The following is a 19,723-nucleotide window of genomic DNA, read 5'->3' as shown; positions in this document are numbered from 1 at the left end:
TTCTCTTCTTAATGTTACTTCCTCCACTGTGAACTCCTTGGGGCAGGGACTCATTTGATTTATGAAACCCCTGCCATGCCACATGCAGAGGCCGGAAAAATTGCATCCTCGCGTAGTCGCATGATCTCACCAAATGTGGAGTCCTCTCCGAGATCTCTCCCGTATCGCAGCATGCAGTCCCCAAGGAGGCCTTCTGTCTGTGGGTACCCCGTGGTTTTAACCTGTCCTCGGATCTTGGACACAGTGTTCAGCATGCCCAGTCTAGCTCTGTAGGCTTAAAGGAGGAGGGCGAGAGAGGAACACTGAGGAACTGTTTATCATTACATTACATGCTTACTATCTACAGATCTTAGAGTAGGGCACTACGGCTACTGTTTGCACATGGTAAGCAAAGCTGTATGTTTGCAGCAATTCTGTGGGGCTGCAGAATGTGGAACTGAGTGCAAAGTTCAACTTCTTGCAAATCTCTGCATTTAGTAATATGTACATGTAAAGGGAGAAAAAGCTGCACTGGTCCATGAGGGAAACGTTATCCAAAGTTTATCGTTGGGAAAGACTTTTAATAGGGCCAACCAAAAAGCCACAGGACTCTTCATCAAGGGGAGGTGATGCAAAGGTCAGGAGATGGAGAAGGAAACAGGCCATGTGTTGCAACAGATGGACATCATCTCAAAATGAGATCCACAGACTGAAGGAATGATTCAGGAATAGGTGTTGCAGGTATTAGATTGCACCAAGCAAAGCAAGATGGGAATGAGGGGCAACTGCCGATCTCCGCTTCTGAAAACACAGAGATTGACAGAAACCAGGGACCACCTCTGGCTTTGGATGAAGCACCGTGATTCCTTGGTAGGCAGAGAGCAGAACTGAAGAAAAACATGACAGTCCTTGTGTGAACAAAACCAGAGATTACCCTTAGGTGGTGCCTCTGGGAAAAAATTGAGGCCACAATCTGAGTATTTCCTAGTTTGGTTGGAGGGAACACACAGACACACACGTGGGCGCACTGCTACTATCTACGGCTAAGAAAAGATCCCTGGATGTGTGGAGGGCACTGCAAAGATCTTAAACATCAAAGGAGCAGATGAAGGCAATGTCTTGAAATTGTGAGTGATGCACCTGAGTGCCCCACATAACCCATGTTCTTCTCCACAGAAATTCCATGATCTGTCATTTTATTAGATTTGCTCGTTCAGGAAAAGACAGTCACGGAAAACTAACACTGAATTTCAGATGGCTCTAGCACTGTTTCGCAAAACAGATGTGCATAATTCTACCAGCACCAGCTGTGTAGTCAAGCAAACAAAGGGAGGAAAATCACTGCGGAACCATTTCAAATTCCTGTCTCAAGCAGAAAAAACATGCTTCACAGATAAAGGAAGCTGTTGGATCCGTCTGTCTGTCCAACAGAGGGGTCTTCATGATTTCCCCTCAAAAGCATTACAAGACAAACATTGGTTGAAAAAGTGAGCCAATCCAATTGCCTTACATATCTGTGAAAGTTTTTTTTATTTAATTTTCCTTTCAGAAAGGCTGCTGCTTGGGTCATGTGGAAAATGAAAGATGCTTCACAGCTGGTATCAAATGATTCACATTTTCACAGCTGTTGGATCCTGTCCCACCATGGTGATCCCACAGACCTGGGGTGTTAATCTGCATTACGGCAAGTGTGCACGCCCCCTGTTTCACATTAGCAGTAATGCATACTTGTGCAAGTGCACTGGAAAACCCTAAACCTGATTCCAATCATGGGCAGTCAGTAGAACACGAAATACCTGAGAATCTGTAAAACACAGATGGAATGGATTTAGCCAAATCAGTGCTTCCCTATATTTAGCTATATTTAGATGTTGCTACAAGTGGCATCTCATACAACTGTGCTTCATACAAAAATACTGAAAAATGCCATTTCCCCCTTCATCAGCTAGATCCTGTCATGGTAGAGGGACTAAAAGGGAGAGGGCAGGCACGGTGGCCAAATCTACCCTCGGAGGCCCCCCAGATGCCCATTGGCCCTCCTCTTCACGCTACCCCCTGCCCCCAAACATGTGGTTTCTTCGCTTTTATCTGTTTCTCCTCCTATACTAAAAGAAAGAAATGCTATTTCTGAAGCACAGCAACAGACTGTAAGAGGTTTAAGATAGAGCAGGCTTCCCTATTTGCATTTGGCCCACCGATGCTTCAAATGCAGCCCCTGGAAGCATCTCCTGAAGGAATTTGGTACTGGGACAAAAGAGGTGCTCTTGAAGCCCCTGGCCTTCAAGAGCAATCCAACTGTCAATAAACTGACAAAGGGAACCAAGCAAATCCAGAGATTAAATGTGGACACAGTGAGGCTTAGGGCAGACTCACTGAGGTGGATGAGATTTGTTAAGGATGGCTAGCATAAATCCCGTTGATTTAAATTGGTCCACTTGAAACAATACTGCATCTGGATCCAAACCAATGTCATTGCTCAGAAAGGAAGCTAGCTCTACACACTGTGGATGGGTAGAGCTTCCGAAGGCGTTAATCAGTTTGTTTGTTTACCTGGATTAGGTTGGAGATATTCCGTGGCTTTTGACAGAAGTTCTGCCACAGCTTTGTTGGTGACATCAATTTTCTGCAAGGAAAACGTAACAAGGTCCTTCATGCAAATACTGGACTTGCTCGTTCTCCGAGCCTTACAGAGGTTGCACAAAAGCCTACACATTTTGTGAAGATGTGGCCATGGAAGCTGTACTACCAACTAGGTAACATTCTAAAAAGTCCCAGAACATTGGTGTTGGGTTGCAAGTGGGTGGATAACAGAATAAGAACATGACCAGATTGACACTTGTGCATGTAGCTCTTTCATTCATGTTATTTATTTGTGGTTCAGCTATTGGGCAATGTAGAAATGTAATCCATGCGTGAATAGAATAATACGGAATAAAAGAGACTTCTGTGCCACCTTTCAAAACAAATATTTTCCAGAAGCGACAAAGAAATTGTATGCAATATAACATTAATCCCTAAATATTAAATATGCAGACATTTTGAAAATGAAAAGAGCCACATAGATCATATCAGAGCAAAAAGCTAACACATTCAATAGGATCACAAATTGTAAAGAATTTAAAAACCCAAGAGCAGAATTACATGTAAACCCACCTATCAATTTTATCCAAAGGAAAACTGATTAAAAAGTTTAATCTTGCAAGTCCACCTAAAAGAAAGTAGAAAGGAAGCCAGGGGAGCTTCTCCAGGGAAGGTGCTCCAGCAGAGCCAGCACGAAAAGGGTGCCGGGTTACAAGAACAGATGCCTAAGAGGAGGGCCTTGTATAGGAAAACCAGCAACTGCTTCTCTCTGCCCTCATGTACCCCCAACTTATGATGGAACAGGCAGAGCTCTGGGCATGCGGCAATTAAGCTCGCGTGGCCCCCCTTGCTCCCCTCTGAACATGCCTGCGGCACATTTCAAGTACCTTGTGAAGATGCGGCTGCTCAGCCAGAGGTTCCCTGGCTTGTAATTCATTGTAATTAATCGTGTTGCTCCATCTTCCCATTCCTTGTATTGCTCTGGGCTATTACTGTAATTGGTATTTTTATTAATGTATTTTAACGGCAATTTTAATATTGATTTATTACCTAGTAGTAAGGGATTTTATTACCTTAAGCAGCATAGAAGAAGTTTAAGTAAATAAAAAGAAGCAATGAAGAACACACACTTGGGGTTGCTGGCCATTGTCCAGGGCAGGGTCGGGGTTGCCAGTTACAACTGTGCAAACGCACCCCGAGGCTGAAGCCGAGGCCGCACGCACAGGTGCTTCCCTTCGCCCTCACAGCTGGCGTGGGACCTTCTGTGCTTTCTGGTCCAGCACAGGGAGGAGAGAGGCTCCACCAGGCACAGGGAATCCGGCGGGGCTTCAGCCCATCCTCCTTGCAAGCACAGGCACAAGGCCACCTATGTCTGTTGCAGGGCAGAGGCATCATGGACACAGCCCTTGCTTCCTTGTTCCTCCTGCCCCGGAGTCGGTGCACGAAATCCTCCAAGTCTGGAGGGTTTCAGGTAGCCACACTAGATAGAACCTGATTTCACTGAACTTCGTGAACACTAACACGGGAATGACCTACACCACAACCCGAGCCCTGTGGAGTAAGAGAAACATGCTACATGCTAATCTTGGAGCTAATGTTCCACACAATTAGAGTAATCATGTAAATACAGCTCTGTTAGAAATGCATCGCTCTGGATTCAGTCATGCAAAAGAAGCTGAAGAGTGCGCAACTTACGTTCGGGGGCTTGGAGAACATACAGAGACTCTTACCCTTTCCATCTCTTGAAAATCTTCATCTAGCTTGGTTCCTTCAGCTCCACTGATCTTTTCACTGAAGAGCTGCGAGAAAAACAAGGTCACCTCACTATTGCACAAAAAGCCCCATTAGAAAAAAAAGGTATCCCACTCCCCACAAAATCGAAATTTTAGAAGATTCCAGATTGGGCTACTTTTCAAGAGATTGGAAAATACATCCTGAACATGTGTTACAGCAACAGGAGAGAGATTATTATTGTGCTCAGATAACATGAGAACCCACACTCAAGAGCTGAGTGTAACTTGTCACTGAACTGTGGGTTGTTGCTGAAACAAGGGCTCTCATGTTGTGTGAACCCAGCTGCACTGGCAAACCATGACTTGTTAACCACAGTTCTATTTGCAACTGGACTCTCACTTGATCGAACACACTTCCGTACCAGAGTTGGGGTGAGGGAGAAGACGACAATATCCCACACAAAGAAAGTTAACACTAGAGATGGTTCTCAGTACCAATAGTGGCATATAAACCTGTTAAATAAATAATGAAACATGTCAGAAAGCAAGATTTAAAACAGTGGTGGGCAAACTGTAGCTCTCCAGAAGTTGTGGCCTATAATTCCCATCATTTTTCACCATCGCCTATGCAGGCTAGGGCAGTTATGGGACACAACCTCTGGAGAAAGCCCCTTTCCCTGACCAGATAGTTTTCTACGCATGAGGATATGTGCTGGGTTGGGATATGGGGAAGGTACTTCAACACATACGCCCCTGGAAAGTGGTACAGACCAGGCACAAGCCCTCAATGTTAAGCTAATTACATAAAAATGTTGACAACAAAAGCAAATATTCGCAACATCCCCCCCTCTTCTTGTATTTTGCCTGTCTCCTTTACAAGTGCGTCTTTCCCCGTTGCCAAGCTATAAAAATAGAACTATTCATAGCTGCACTCTTGTGAAAGCTGTTTGCCATGGCTGTTTATTGACCTGCCTTTGTGGCATTCAACCAAACAAGGAGCTGGGGTTATATTTATTTATAATTTATCTACCTTGAGATGGGAAAAGAAAAGAAGGCATCACATGAGGAACTCTAGCAAAAACGTTGCAAGGAAGAAAAAAAAATATGCTGGCATTCCTTTGAAAAGCAGATAATAAAAGAAAGGAAAAGCAAGACTTGGAAGGATATGTTCTTATTTCTTTTGTTTTCAAGGCAAAAGCTTGCAATAAATCTTACTTTCCGCACTGAGAGCTTTAACTTCAGCTGTAGCGAGCAATCCATTCTGTGACCTTGCTGCCCTTTGATTGTTAAAATATTTTCCCATGCTGCCATTGATACATGAACTAGAGACTTCAATATACATGCCTGCTTTCTACTTGCTGACTATATAAACAACTGGCATTTTAATAATAATTTTGCAGAACTGTTTGTTCAAGAAAAAGATTGCTTTCCTACAGGACAATAACACTTGAAGTGTGGACGCTTTGTTTTGCTATGATAACTGAAGAAACCTAACAGACAAAAAGTATATCACCACTTTCTGCCTCTTCTCCTTGCAATGTTTCTTGAAGATTTGTGAAACTGTTCTAAAAAGACAGATGCATTTTCACATATTGATACATGAAGCCCTTGAACAAAATAGCCCAAACAACTTCTATTTTCCTTGTATCATTATTAAACGGGAAAACTCCCGTGTCTTTTGAAGGAACTTCTTTGGAGGCTTGAGGTGCCATGAAGTACATATGCATGAACAGCAGAGTCTTCTCCATGGTGGCACCACAGTTCTGGAATACCTTCCTAGAGGAGATCCGTTGGGCTCCTTTGTGGAGGTCAAATCAGTGCGAGCCTCAGGTTTTTAAGGGTCCCGGGGCAAGTTATCCTCAATGGGCTGCTCCCTCAGTAAGTCCACCCTCTCACTGCCACTGGCATGAACTGCTACCGCGCCTCCTTCCTCCTTATCACCGTGCCTGTTTCCTGTAAATGCCCATTTCTTCGACAGGCAGAACACAAGCAGGCCATGACACCTGCTGCTGCCCCTTCTCACCGCCTCCCTTGTCTAAGCCAGAGTGAAAGGAAGCTCAACAAGCAGCTGGTGAAGAGGAAAAGCAAGAGCAGGGGCTTCTTCTCAGTGGCCCCCTGACTGACTTGTGGGCCCTCATCAAATGCCCAACCATGCCTAGGCTTGAAGGATGGAGCCAATCATGACACTGATACTCTGTCTGGAAGGAGTGGCCACATCCACTGCACCTGGCACACTGAAACCTCGCTCCAGTTGTTTCTGGGGATGCTTACAGAAAAGCGATTCCCATGCGGAAGGGCTCCTCTTTCGAAGGACCCTTAGGTACTTCCATTTTGACAGCCAGCACAGCGCCTGACTCTTGCTTAATGCTGGTGCAGTAAGAAGCAGGATGGCAGATGAGAGAGGAAGACAGACAAAAGGTCCTTTTGTCTACAAGTGAATCAAGAAAGATTGTGTGACTCTAAAATGATTTAGCACTTTTCCTGGAGAGAGTCAGATTCCACCAGGCAGTGCCACGTCACACCACTAATGCGCGTCTTTTCATAAAACTTGTCTGCCAAAGCCATTCTTCTCATTCAACAAAAAAGGACTTTGTCCTCCAGAACCTTCAAGATGTCCCCGACAATCTGTACTGTGTCGCCTGGACGACCCACTCACTCAATTACCATTGAGCAATATACAAAATGGCATATTGTACATGCAGAAAATCACCCAACCTTTCAAGTAGTCATTAGTCTGTCATTTCTAATAAACAGAATTGATGTCATCAGAATTTCAGGTTCAGGCATGGTCTGGAGGCATGCAAACTGGCTAGCTTTTTTGGAGCTGAGCAAGACTGGGTTTAGCAGATGTCTCAATGGGTGAGCACCTGTGAACCTCAGGCTTGCCCAAAATAAGAGTTTCATGATGGGAGTGTATAAATAAATGAGAGAGGAGGGTGAAATACAACAACAACAACAACAGTAACAGAGTCTCTTCAATATCAGTGATCACCAACTTTCACTGAGGAAGGTATTATTGTTGGAGGAAGAAACCAATAGGTCAGTGTGGTCACCGGCCTCATGTAGTAAGATTTGGGAAGCCGGTGAACAGTCAACTGGGTTTTGACCGAATGGAAGGGTCTGAATTGCATTTCAGTGCTCCTGTTAAGAGCCTGGGCCAGCTGCTGCTTTGGGCATAAAGTTGCGCACAGACAAAATTTTCTTCCAGAGATTTACCAGCAGTATTTACACTCAACCATTCATTACTATTTATTATTTAGGGTTTATGACCTGCTTTCACATCAGATTATTCTCAAGATGGCTTACAAACACAGGCAGCAATATTAAGTACAAAAAGAAAAAAAATCTCATAGTGGTTTGCACATAACAACAACGTGTTGATGTTGAAAATACAACTCAGAAACAGAACCCATGGTTTGTTCTTGGCTGTGAACTCCAAGGTAGAAACATAAAAACGGAGCGAGTCAGAAGGAGTCTCCCGGGCCATCCAGTCTGATCCCCAGCTCCAGCCGGCTCCGCTATAGAAACACAGAGTTGTTCATACCCATACTGAAATCATAGTGCAGGTAACCATGCAACCATCATACAAGGTTCATGTGTAAGGATGACCCATGATTCAACAACCCACAATGCAACAAGCCAAACAGAACTCATACTTCAGGTTATTGTTACACCCAAACCAGCTCACAGATACACCACCGAGCAGCCCGAGGTCCCCTGGCTGATCAGTGAGGCCAGGCTGGGCTTCCCTTCAGCTCCGGAGGTCCAGAGCACCAGCAGCTGGAGGCAAGTGACCTTTCCAGTAGAAGGGGAGGGGAGGACATAAAACAAACGCTGCACAGGGCTTCTTCTCTGGCCGCCAGATGGTGCCATCTTGGTCATCCCTTTAACCATCAGGCCTTCCTGGCAAGCAGAGGGTGCAGTCTCCTAGAAACTCCAGAAACAAAGGCCAAAGAACACCTACCTGTAGCTCCTATCTCCAGGTAACCACAAATATATTCCACCTACCCCACCACTCCTGCTGTACTCTCTAGAGAGCGACCATTCGCATAACTGAGTCACTCCAGTTTGGACATTATTAAAAGCCCCACTGTTATAAAAGTGCTCATCTTTTGGACTCAGCAAGTTCAAGGAATGTGGGATGGCTAGTCAGATACTCATGCGGGAAAAGGCTATCACTGGCTACGAGTCCTGACGGCCAAATGCTACCTCCAGATTAGAGGCAGTTTCTCTCTCCACAGCAGTTCGTTGCTGGCAGACATTACTGAGAGGACGCTGTTGCAGTTGCTCTACAGGATCCGTGGGATCCTACGGACAGCTGCACAAAGTCTGCGCTGGGCGAACTGCTGCATGGCTCTTCTCTATTCTCACGATCAAATGTTAATGCCTTTATGGTGTCAAAGAAAATCAGCAGTTTCAGAGAGGGCCGGACACGTCCAAGATGTGTGTACCTGGAGAGCTGCAGCATTGCTCACTGTCTTAACAACTGCATAGCATTACTCCTCAAAGGCTGGTTGCCCCACGGTGCATTCGCTGGTCAAAAGGTGCTTGTTGATTAGATAACTCTGACAGCTAATCGGAAGCCAAGTTTGAAAATGAAGCCAGCATTTAATCTGCAATTGGATGGCTCTACAGATAAAATGGTGTAGAAGTAGACATCTCTAAACTTGGCTGACTGTGCTTTTCAAACTAAAAATTGAGCTATCTGGAGGGAGAAAAAATCAGTTGTAAGAAGCTGGAAGAAAGGAAAAGAAAGAGGTTGCTTAAGCCAATTATTGTTTTAGAAAAATATGGCTCAGAGTTCATTAAAGTTTGCTATCGGTATAGTAATGGCTGCAGTCCCCAGTCATCAGCAAACTCAGCAGGAAAGTAGTAGGCAAGCCCGTATCTCTCAGCTCAGCCTCTTCCTGCAATATGCAGATAATAATAAAACCTGGTTGTTGTGAGGCATATTGGCACAGGGAAAACACTCAGTATTTCAGTTAGAGCCTGAAGCCCAGCGCAAGCTTAAGGGGATCCAAGGCAAAGCCCAGCTGGGGACTTGGAGAAGGAGGGGAGGGGCTGGAGCTTGTATCCTGGCTCCCCCTCTTCCCCTGCAATGCCCCCCTAAACCCCTCTTTGAAGTTGTTCCTGCAATCCCAGCAAGCTGCTGGTGCCATTCCCCAACTTGAAACACCTTTGGTGCCAACACTACTGTCTTTTCAGCACCAGCTCAAGCCTATTTGCATGGGTTACCCACATGTGGCTGAATCCAAATCTGTGTGGCGCCAGTACGTTGCAGTGGTGAGAGCACTAGACTGGGAAAGCCAAGTTCCCATCCCCAGTCAGCCATGAAACCCGGTGCATGACTTTGGGCCCAGCACTGACTCTCAGCCTAAGCTACCTTGCAGGGTTGCTGTGAAGAGAAAACGAGGAAGAGAAAAAGGACTATATAACATGAACCTTGAAGGAAAATACACAGGATATATTTGTAATGAAAGAAATATGTAATGTTCTATATATATGTGTGTATGTAATGAAAGAAATATGTAATTTCTCTCATTCATATGGGCTGCTCCTAAATTATAACCTCTGACCTATAACACCAGCACCAGCGCCACCTTTGGCACTCTATCTACCATCATCCCCAACAGCTGCTTCTCAGGAGCTCACAGGTGGCAAATGAATGTTTAGGCAGCATTAACCCACCGCCTCCTCGCTTGTTTGTGAACTAGCAGGGGGTCAAAACTTCTCAAATGGCTTCCACAGAAGACGCTCCCCCGGTGGGTGGAACTTCCCTGCAGGAGGCTTAGTCATCACTGCTTAATTGCCCTGGTTTAATAGGCACATGTTGTTGGGGGTGTTCAAACCAAGAGCAAAAGCAACACTTCAAAAATCCAGATTACACAGCCTTTTACGTTTCACCAAGTCAGTTTAGGCCAGGATTAATTGAGCCTAGCTGCAAGGAGGTGCTATCCTTATTCATTTCCATGCAGATTCCAGAGACAGCAATTTACCAAGCACTGTGCACCACCATCTAAATGACTTGCAACACAACGATTTTTGTAAGATTGGCACTAGCTCACCTTAGTGATGCTCCTCCACGCAGGTTTTCCCTTTGCTGGATTTGGAACTGGATCAAAAGCCACACATCTGGAATACACGTTCTGACCAGAGGCATCCCATGCAGGCCCCACTCACATCGCTTACTGGAGGGGGGGCTACACTTCTGAAGTGACTCACAAGGAAAGCATTGTCTTATCCATGCAGGAAGAACTGCTAGCTTGATACTTGGGGCTGTTCAGTAGATCCTCTTGAATTCTCCCTTAGTGGCGCTTCTGCAGGCCAAATCCAGCCCACCTGGGTCTCCCCCGCCAGCCTTGCCCCCTTCTTCTTGCTCCACTCCCTTTTCCCGGCCAAGGAGTATTTGGTGGTTTCCTGGCTTTTGTGCTGTTTTTCATCCATTTGAACAGTAAAAAAATCCTCTTCTAAGAGTCAACTAGTGGCAGGAAGAACTTTAAGCTAAAATATTTTTACCCAGGGCAGACTAGAAAAGAAATTAATCTCAGAGAAAACCTCAAAAGGACTTCTAGCATTTATGACATATTGCTGGAGGGCTAGGGAATTGTTTTTAAATGAGCTGGCATTAACAATTAGGTTATTCGAGGAATAAATGGTAATGCATTTGTATTCTAGAAGCAGCAATATCTTGGCACTAATATGAGAGAGAAGTATTATAAATAAATTCATGGGTGATATCTGACCCGAAGGAAATTGTACAAGATATATCTAAATATGGGTTCTAATGTATGTTGGGAAAGTGGAGCCATATATGGTGGGATTGCCCAGGGATGCTGCCATTCCGGGCACTGGTGAGGAAGGCGACTCAGGTACGTATTAATGAAACTATCCCAGGTGACTCATCAATAATGTTATTAGGGTATCTTAAAGAGGCAATGAAAATCAAAGACTTTGAGTTAGTACAGAATCTACTGCCAGTAGCTAAGCTAATAGTAGCTAAGTGCTGGAAATTATCAGAGTTTCCTACCATCACAGAGTAGAGACAGATAATATTGCAGGTGGCCACAGTGGCTAAGCTAACAGAATTTGTTAATTTGATGAAAGTGGGGAAAGAGTAAAATTAAACTTTAGGAAAAATTGGTCTGACTTCTTAATATGCAGCTGTTTAAATTATGGTTTCAATATGAAAAACACCACCCTTGGTTGCATAGCCAGAAGCATGGCTTCTAGATTGAGAGAGGTATTACCGCCACTCTATACGACTCTGGTACACCCACAACTGGAGTATTGTGTTCAGTTCTGGCATCCACATTACAGGAAGGATACAGCCAGGTTACAGTCAGTGCAGCGTAGGGCCACAAGGTTGGTGGCCGATTTGCAGGGGATGGGGTATGAGGCGGGACTGAGGGAACTGGGTCTCTTCAGCCTGGAGAAGAGGAGACTCAGAGGGGATATGTTGGCGACATACAGGTATGTGAGGGGGTGTCACATGGAGATGGGTAGAGACCTGTTCTCCCCTGCAGAGGAAGGCAGGACACACTCCAATGGAGCAAAGCTCAGGGAGCCAAGGTTCCATTTGGATGCCAGGAAGCACTTCCTGACAGTCAGGACCCCGAGGGTGTGGAATGGGCTTCCACGAGAGGTCGTTGAGGCCCCATCAGTGAGGGTGTTCAAGGATAGGCTAGACATGCACATGGTAGGCATCTCGTGAGCGGAGCCAGCTATTGCTGGGGGTCAGACTAGATGGCCCAGGAGACCCCTTCTGACTTGCTCTGTTTCTGTTTCTATGAAGGGAGATGAAATGCTATTTACTGAAGGATAATCTTGAGTTGCATTATTTACTATGCAATTGCTTATTTCAGGTACCAAATATTGTATATTGTATTTAAAGTGTTGAATACATTGTTTACTATGTATTAAATATTATCTTATCTGAAAATAACACGCACGTGTATATTTTACCCTGCCAACACTGGAATGTGCTCCCTGAGAGCCCCTTCTACCAAATGGAAGTTGGCCCTTGGTGGAAAGAGGTTCTGCACCCCTGAGAAGGAGAAGGAACGCCACTGTCCTTGCTTGCAAGGAGCTGGCCACCTTCCCTTTGAAGCCGTTTTTTGTTAATGCAAACCTTGACAAAAACTTGGAAGCTAACTTGAGTGAGAGAAACCAGGCAATAGCATAGGGGTATAATGATGAAGTATTGATCAAAAGGAAAACTTCATATAGCATTTTTAATGAGAAACAAATCTTTATTAATAATTAGCAAGAAAAGCTGTTTTGCCCTCAAACCACAGAATATATCAGGACTGATGGGGATTTTGCCTCAGGAATCTATACAGAGGCCATCAAAGTTTCTGTGCTTGCCATGATCTGGGATCATTATGCACACATTAAGTATGATTCAAAAAGACACAGAGACATCTTAACCACAGTCACCAGTCTGGGTGCATTAAATTCTCCCTAAATTGCATTTTGCTGCTTCCTAATTTAATTTCCCTGTAACATTTTAAACCACATGTAGGCACACAACACGCACAGTCCTCTTGCACAATGCTAGTATGCAAGAGTAACGGCAAGACGTTGCTCGAGGCAGGACCATGTGGCTCATGATCCAGCAACCCCAATGCAGCCAGCCAGCCACTGGATCTGCCGGGGAGAGACAGCCCCATTCTCATATTCCCAGGCAAGTAACCCGAGCCATAAGTCACGGTGGGGGATTTATACTTGCCCTAATTTCATGCAGGTGGGGAGAGCCTGGAGGAACAGCAGAAGGTCGGGAGATGGAAAAAAGTGTGGGAGGGGAGCCAAAACAGGTATTCATGCTTTGGTTACATCACTGCTAGACTACGGCAATGCAGTCTGCGTGGCGCTAACCTTGAAGGGTGTCTGGAGCTTGAATTAGTGCAAAAATAGCTATAAATGTGTATACATATTTAAATGATATACAGAAATATACATATTGGGCAAGAGGCCTGGAACACCAGCCAGGTAATCTTCCAACAAGAGCGAGAGAGGGGACTCCACCTGGAGCAGCAAGAAGGATGTCCAAGGGCTACGGCATGTGCTAGGGTGCAAGGCTAGATGACGGAACTCCTTCACGGAGCTGCTGAACCAGTGGCATTTAAGAAGCTCATGAAACATTTTATGGAGCTTGCTCCATCCTTTCTTTGATCCTGAGCATGCGCCAGTCTTGCCCTTCTCTTCTGCAGAAGAGAAGGACAAGATGATCTTGGGAGACCAAACTGTGTCATTAGATCTGCTCCAAGTCAAGGTGCACAGTAACCAAGGCCAGTCAAGTTATGTAGTCACCTGAGCCAGAGCATCCCAAAACCACTTTGTCCCCTCCCTGGCAAATCACAACACTGATGCGGATGACAACAGTGATGATAACAACCAATGACAACCACCAATGTGCTGCCCTTTCGTAACACTTAAAAGGCACATGAGATGGCCACATGAGGTGGCCAGTGGCAGAGCCAGCTATGAGCTTCCTTGGGTGCATGGCATGTCACCAGGGGGAAAACCTCCTGCCGTCCTTCAGGCACGGTGCATGGGAAGCGCTGACCTCCCGTGGCCTTCATCTGTGCCGTGGCCGCCTTCCAACCATTTCCTTCCTTTCCCCTCCTCTTCACAGATGGTCTCACCAGGCCTGAGCACAAGCGGACTCTGCCAACTATACCATATAGCCCACATTCAAGCCAACTTGAAGGGCAAGACAAACAGGAGCAACAGGAACACTCGGCACTCCATTGTCAAAGAGCAGCTCGACAGCTGTGCTGAACTCTCCCAAGCCTAAGCACCACTTCAGACCCCAACTAGAAGGCACAGCAGGACGATTCCCCTTTTCAGAAGCCTTGGAAACGGCTAAGCAGCATGTGCTGTTTTCATACTTTTGCATAACGTCAATGCTTAGCTTGCAACATTTTCAGTTCTGTGCATTTGTTTAATTGCATCCAAATGCTTTTATCCCTCGTTGTTCTTTCCTCGCCTTGGGGTTCTGCATGGCTTTGGTGAGCCTCATTTCTGAAACACACCTCCAGCACGAGCACAATTCCCATCAGAGTTCTCTCACCCAGTCCTGGGAATCACGCCAGCTTCTGTAATCTTCCCTCACGCTCTTTTCAGAAAGAATTTAATCCAGTCTCTTTTCTCCCATCCCTCCTTTTTCTGCCTGGCACTCTCTGCCAACAGTAGCCCTGACTCCGCATCCACCCCTCACAAACCAGAAGCCAGGTAGGCATGTCATTCCTGCTGAGGTTCCTCCACAAGGAAGGTCACAATCCTATGCAAGTTTAGACAGAAGAAAAGGATTAGGGCATGCTGGGAGTTGCAAGCCTTTCTGCAGATTAAACTGGCATAACCCTCCTTAGGTCATGTCCTCCCTACATTTCACGGGGTTCATCTTGTCACGATTGCAAAGACACATTCTTCCAACCACTTCCTTTGCCCGGTGCTTAATGGAAGTTCTGGGTCTACCTAAGCAGCGAGAATGAAAGGGCAGAGGGCAGTGCTCCGCCTTAGACCACAGGCAAAGGAAGCAACGCTTTAAGGGCTCCCCCAAGTCACCAAACGCCATCCCTGCATGTCAAAGCAAACCTTGCCGAGTGTGCTCTTCTGCTGTAATTTCACCAATTAAATAAAAGAATCGTTTAAATCTGTGATTCTCCCCATCAGCAAACACCCACAGCCTGCTATGGTACAGTCCATTTTACTACCGTTTTCCATGTGATTTACCACCTTGGCATTGTATAATGATTCCTGAGAGTAAAGCAGTCACATTACTTTAAATCTTCCTTCAGTCACAGATCTGTTAGCTAGGCAGCCTTAGGTAACCTACACAGTCTATCACAAAGTCCCACCCCCAATATGGGGATAATCGCACCTATCTTACAGGATGCACGACACTGGAAAACCTGTTTAGTCTGAGCGCAAGGAATTTCAATACATTTCTGATCCAATGGTCAAAGGCATGTCAAGCTGGAGAAAGGGCAGGTTCAGCCTCCACCAAATTGCTGTATCTATTTCTGGAAACATGGGGTCAAGAAGAGCTTATCGCTAGTGAAATCTCTGCAAATTGCAATTTGCCAAAATCAGGGTCAACTCAACAGTTGCTCTTGTTCTTGTTGTTGTAGCATTTAACAGAAGAAGTATGGAAGCACCTCTTCTTCCTGTGCATATGTTCACTTCCCCCTTGCCTTTTCTGAGTTTCTGATTCGTGCAAAATTCAGACGTCCACTCCACAATTTGTGCAAATTATGTGATTTGCAGAGCAGAGCCCCAATTTTTGTACAAATTTCCCCAGCTTAAAAAAACGCAAATCACCACCTGCTTTAAAATGGAAGTTCAAATGCTCACTTGACTTATTTATTTATTTAAAAATTTTCTATGCCGCCCCCATCGCAACAAAGCCTCGGGGCGGCTTGTGTCAGATCAAGCCAACACCCACAGAGGATAGAACAGAATCAAAGAAAATCCATCACATTTTCACCCCCATATCAGATTCTTCAAACATCCCCACTTAATAGGGTTGTTGTAAGAAGCACCAACAAGATATGCAAAGCACTTTGCATATATCCCAAGTGCTAAACACATTTCCGTGATCCAGCAGCATTCGAAACATCATTATTAGCACTCCTAATATTATTGACAGTGAATGCAGCACTCACCACAGAATAAGCTGTCTGTGGATGGCACCCAAACCTGCCCCACACAGCAGCCAAGTGGTCAACCCACTTGGCTGTTAAAAAGGGATGCGGGCCAAGGAGGAAGAATCATCTCTGATCACAGAACAGGTGGGGGAGCCCTCTGCCTCCTCTTGAGCGTTCTTCCAGCAAAAAGCAGCTGCTTAGAGGGGTTGCACTTCCCTATGGTTCGACTTCTGCAATGGTTAAGATCAGCAGATGCTCCAAGAGGGAGGCTTCCAGATGTGTCTTGCCCTGGGGTCCCTCAGCCAGGGAGAACGCCAAGTGCAGGCATGCTTGGACCTCAGCCACGGCCAGCAGGGGCCCGTTGGCACAAGCCACCCGGTTTGCCTGTCAGCTTCACCACTGCGCCCTGCTTCTTCACGGGCCCCTTCTCTAGCCCAGAAGATGATGGGGACAAAAAGAGAAGCAGCAAACACTCGCTTGGCAGCTCTCTGCCTGCCATGTCAATAGGTTGTAGCAATGATGGGGAAAGGACAAGCAGCACCAGGTGACCATGGAAGAGTCACCGAGCGAGGTGGCCCACTGGAGGAGGGTTGTCCAAGGATGCTCAGAAATCTGGAGCCAGCCCAGGTTTCAGGGTGTTGGCAGGGACTTCGTCATTCCAGGTACCATCACATTTCCAATTCCCAAGCAGCTCATTAATGCACCTTCTGATGGGCCAACTATACACGAATCCAGACCAAGCTTCTGTCTCTGCTGGCTTTGTTAGAGCAGCTTCACAGGATGGCTTTCTGCCTCTCCATCTACCAGTCCTGCTTCCTTCTTCCAGAACGCCTGCTTCCCTCCTTCAAAGTCACCTGTCTAATGCGTCACCTTTCTGTGTGTGCCTCCTTTCCAGCCATCCCTTCAGACAAACTTTTTTGAACGGCTACTGGCCTTCACGTGAGTCTGATTTGATGGCCAGTGTCATCCATATTCACCCATATTTCAGTCCCAGTCCTCCCTCCTCAGCTCCCTGTTGCATCTTGGCAGTCTACAGCCTGGCCCCAAACCAACAAACTGCAGCTCACAGAAGATGTTTGAATGCATTCAGGATGCACTGAAGTGTTACTCTGTGTTCAGTGCTTTGCACTGCTTGCCTTACGGTTACCTCTAAGTTGATGGAGAATGGCTCTTTTGTTTTCCTGCATCAGAAATAAGGAACAAGCAGCTGCCTTGCACAGATTGCACAATCTACAGTGAAGGAAGCACTATCTTTCTAAAGAGGAATCCCACAAGTCTAAAACAACTTCCATCTGGTGGTTTGGGAAAAGCAGGTTTCTACAACTTACTTATGGAAACTGAACACTATTGATTTAATTTAAATTATTTTATTGACTGCCTTTTATCAAATTTTCCATAGATTAAAATCCAATACAGCACTATCAGAAATCAAAATACAATACAAATTCCCATGAAGCTAGATGATTTTCGTCCAACCACACTCTCAACCAAGCCTATCTCATGTTGTGAAGACATAGGGAGGAGGGGGGAAAGACTCACATATGCCCCCTTGGAAGACAGGTGGGCTATTGACGTAATAACTTAAATGAGGGCTACTCAGGTGGCCACTTACAAGCTCAGGTTTGCTAAGCATCCTTCCGCCATCAGAAGACAGAAAGCTCTGAAACAATGTACATTACAGAATATTGCAATCAATGCAGGAGTACCATTATGTTTGAGAATATGGTGGGCAATGATGCTTTTCTTTGGAAATGGGTAAACACTGGGGAGGAGTCGTCACCTGGTTCCCATGTGGAACAAGAGGACAATGTAGCAATGAAATGGTGCAATGAAAAAGGCAAAAGATATCATCTCTAGAGGAATAAGAACAAGTTCAATTCACTTATGGGATAATAGAGGCTAATGAGTTCTGTCAAAATCAAAGGCCATAGTTCTGTGGCAGAACTCATGCAAGCATACAGGAGAACCCACTTCAACTACCAACAGGTCCGACAGGACTGTGAAAATTCTTGCCTGAAACCCGGATAACTGTTGCCAGCCAGTGTTGACCATACTGGACCAGATGGACCTTGGTCTAACTCAGGCCAGTTCCTAAGACTCTATGGACCATGGTACTTCTGCTGAAGGCAGACATCAATGGACTACAAAACCCAAGACATAATACATTCTCAGGCCAAGCACCATAAAAAACACACAGTGCATAAACTCCTACAAGTCACACTGCATTGCTGGAGGATGAGAGTTATGAGCCACACAAGGGATCTGCACAGTGGGCACAAAGCCAATTTTTCCAATACATTTTGTTTTTCATGCTTTAGCCTGGAGAGACCCATCAAATGTATGTATAAGGGGACACATCTTATGCTAAACTGCATTCAAATGAATAAGACTGCTAATGCATGGAAATCAAAAGTCGCTTGGTCTTGCAAGGGGACAACAAACATCAGCCTATACCAGGCTAAAATGGAAAGAATCTTTCAGAAGGAAATAGAATAAACTGATACTGGCTGGAGTCCTATGCTTACACTTTGCCAAGTTCCATCACCTCACTTACTTCAGAGTAAACACACTTAGGATACAGTTGATTCCCTGACAACACTGAACCCTGAGAGGAGCTAGCAGAGATGTAAACTGCATAGAGGAGGCGTTTTTTGCCTTCTCTAGGAAAGTTGCAACAAGATCGCCTCAGATAAAACGTGGGAATTCCTTCGCCCACCAGGGCCTGTTCATAGACTACATTTTAAAGCATCCCTGACGGAATGTTTTAAACACGTGACTAGCCAGCGTTTCCAAATACACACGGGATTAGAGGGACACGAATACGGGATTCCCTCCAGCAAACGTAGTTGCAAATCCGGGTTTGCTTCCACGTAATGTGTGAACGGGCTCAGAAGAAGATCAAGGTTAACCCTTCGACACCCGCCCCCCTTCGAAAAGGAGGCAGAACTGAGGCATACAAGGCGCGAGGACATTTCAGCCAGGATAACTGGGCAAAAATACCCAGTCGGCAGTCGATTCCACGCCGAGGAATGTAGCGGGATCAGGGCCTGAGGGATCCTCCAACGAGGCGAGGCAGTCCCAATTAACCCCCACCCGCCCTCCACAGAAACGCAGCAAGCGACCCCTCCAGATTCGACGCGGAGGCTGCAGGCAGAACACCCACGTTTGCCCTTACCTGGCTGGCCTTATGGAACTGTTTCTTCAGCCCCGCCACCGACATGCTTCCTCCGCCTTGGGCGCCGCGATAGCTCCGCTCCGAAGCCCCCAGCCAAAGAACACAGCGGGCGTTTCCCGGGCCGATGCCAGGCCCTCGCCGGGCTCGCCGGAGCCCGCTTTCTGCGCCCGATGCCCGGCCAACCAGCGAGCCAGCCGGCCGCCCTCCAGTCTCCAGCGGCACCCGGGAGGGCAGATGGAAGAGCCCTCGCATTCCAAACATGCTCCACGCCCGCCGGCCCATTGGCCAGACGGGCCGTCTATGCAAATAGCGGCGAACGGAAGCTCGCCCAGCGATTGGTCGATAAGAGGAAGCTATGCAAACAGGGAGAAACTCGGGGACGCCCACGTTCCGTTATCGCTTGGAGACGGCGGGAAGGGGCAGGAGCACGTCGGAAGCGGGAGGTGGGGAGACGCGGGTACGGGAAAGACTCCTCCGTGGCTGCTGAGCGCGAAGGCAGATGGCTGGCGCGGGGGTTGCCATTGCGGGGGTTGTGGAGCGGGGGAGCGGCATTCCAGTGCGCTGGAATTCATCGCTGCTGTACAATTCGGATTGACAACAGCCACGGG

The 19,723-nt window shown here is 46.4% G+C and overlaps 1 protein-coding gene across 3 annotated transcripts in view; it reads right to left on the bottom strand.

The window, feature by feature from the left end:
- SH3GL3 (SH3 domain containing GRB2 like 3, endophilin A3) overlaps positions 1-19,336 on the bottom strand; it is a 29,934-nt gene extending 10,598 nt beyond the window's left edge. The window contains exons 1-4 of one of the 3 annotated variants that reach the window (XM_044438778.1): positions 19,116-19,336; positions 4,290-4,358; positions 2,530-2,602; positions 131-274 (exon numbers count right to left, since the gene is read on the bottom strand). In XM_044438778.1, coding sequence (XP_044294713.1) covers positions 131-274; positions 2,530-2,602; positions 4,290-4,358; positions 19,116-19,160 — 331 coding nt within the window. In that variant the 5' untranslated portion in view covers positions 19,161-19,336. Of the gene's footprint in view, positions 1-130; positions 275-2,529; positions 2,603-4,289; positions 4,359-8,256; positions 8,298-19,115 lie in introns of those variants that run through there. The other 2 variants (XM_044438776.1, XM_044438777.1) reach the window with 2 other exon arrangements.
- Positions 19,337-19,723: the final 387 nt, after the last annotated feature.

The sequence above is a fragment of the Varanus komodoensis genome, unplaced genomic scaffold (genome assembly GCF_004798865.1).
Source record: "Varanus komodoensis strain SLA01 unplaced genomic scaffold, ASM479886v1 scaffold33, whole genome shotgun sequence".
NCBI classification, from domain to species: Eukaryota; Metazoa; Chordata; class Lepidosauria; order Squamata; family Varanidae; genus Varanus; species Varanus komodoensis.
The sequence above is the reverse complement of the archived record's forward strand: the minus strand, read 5'-3'. Positions and strand labels throughout refer to the sequence as shown.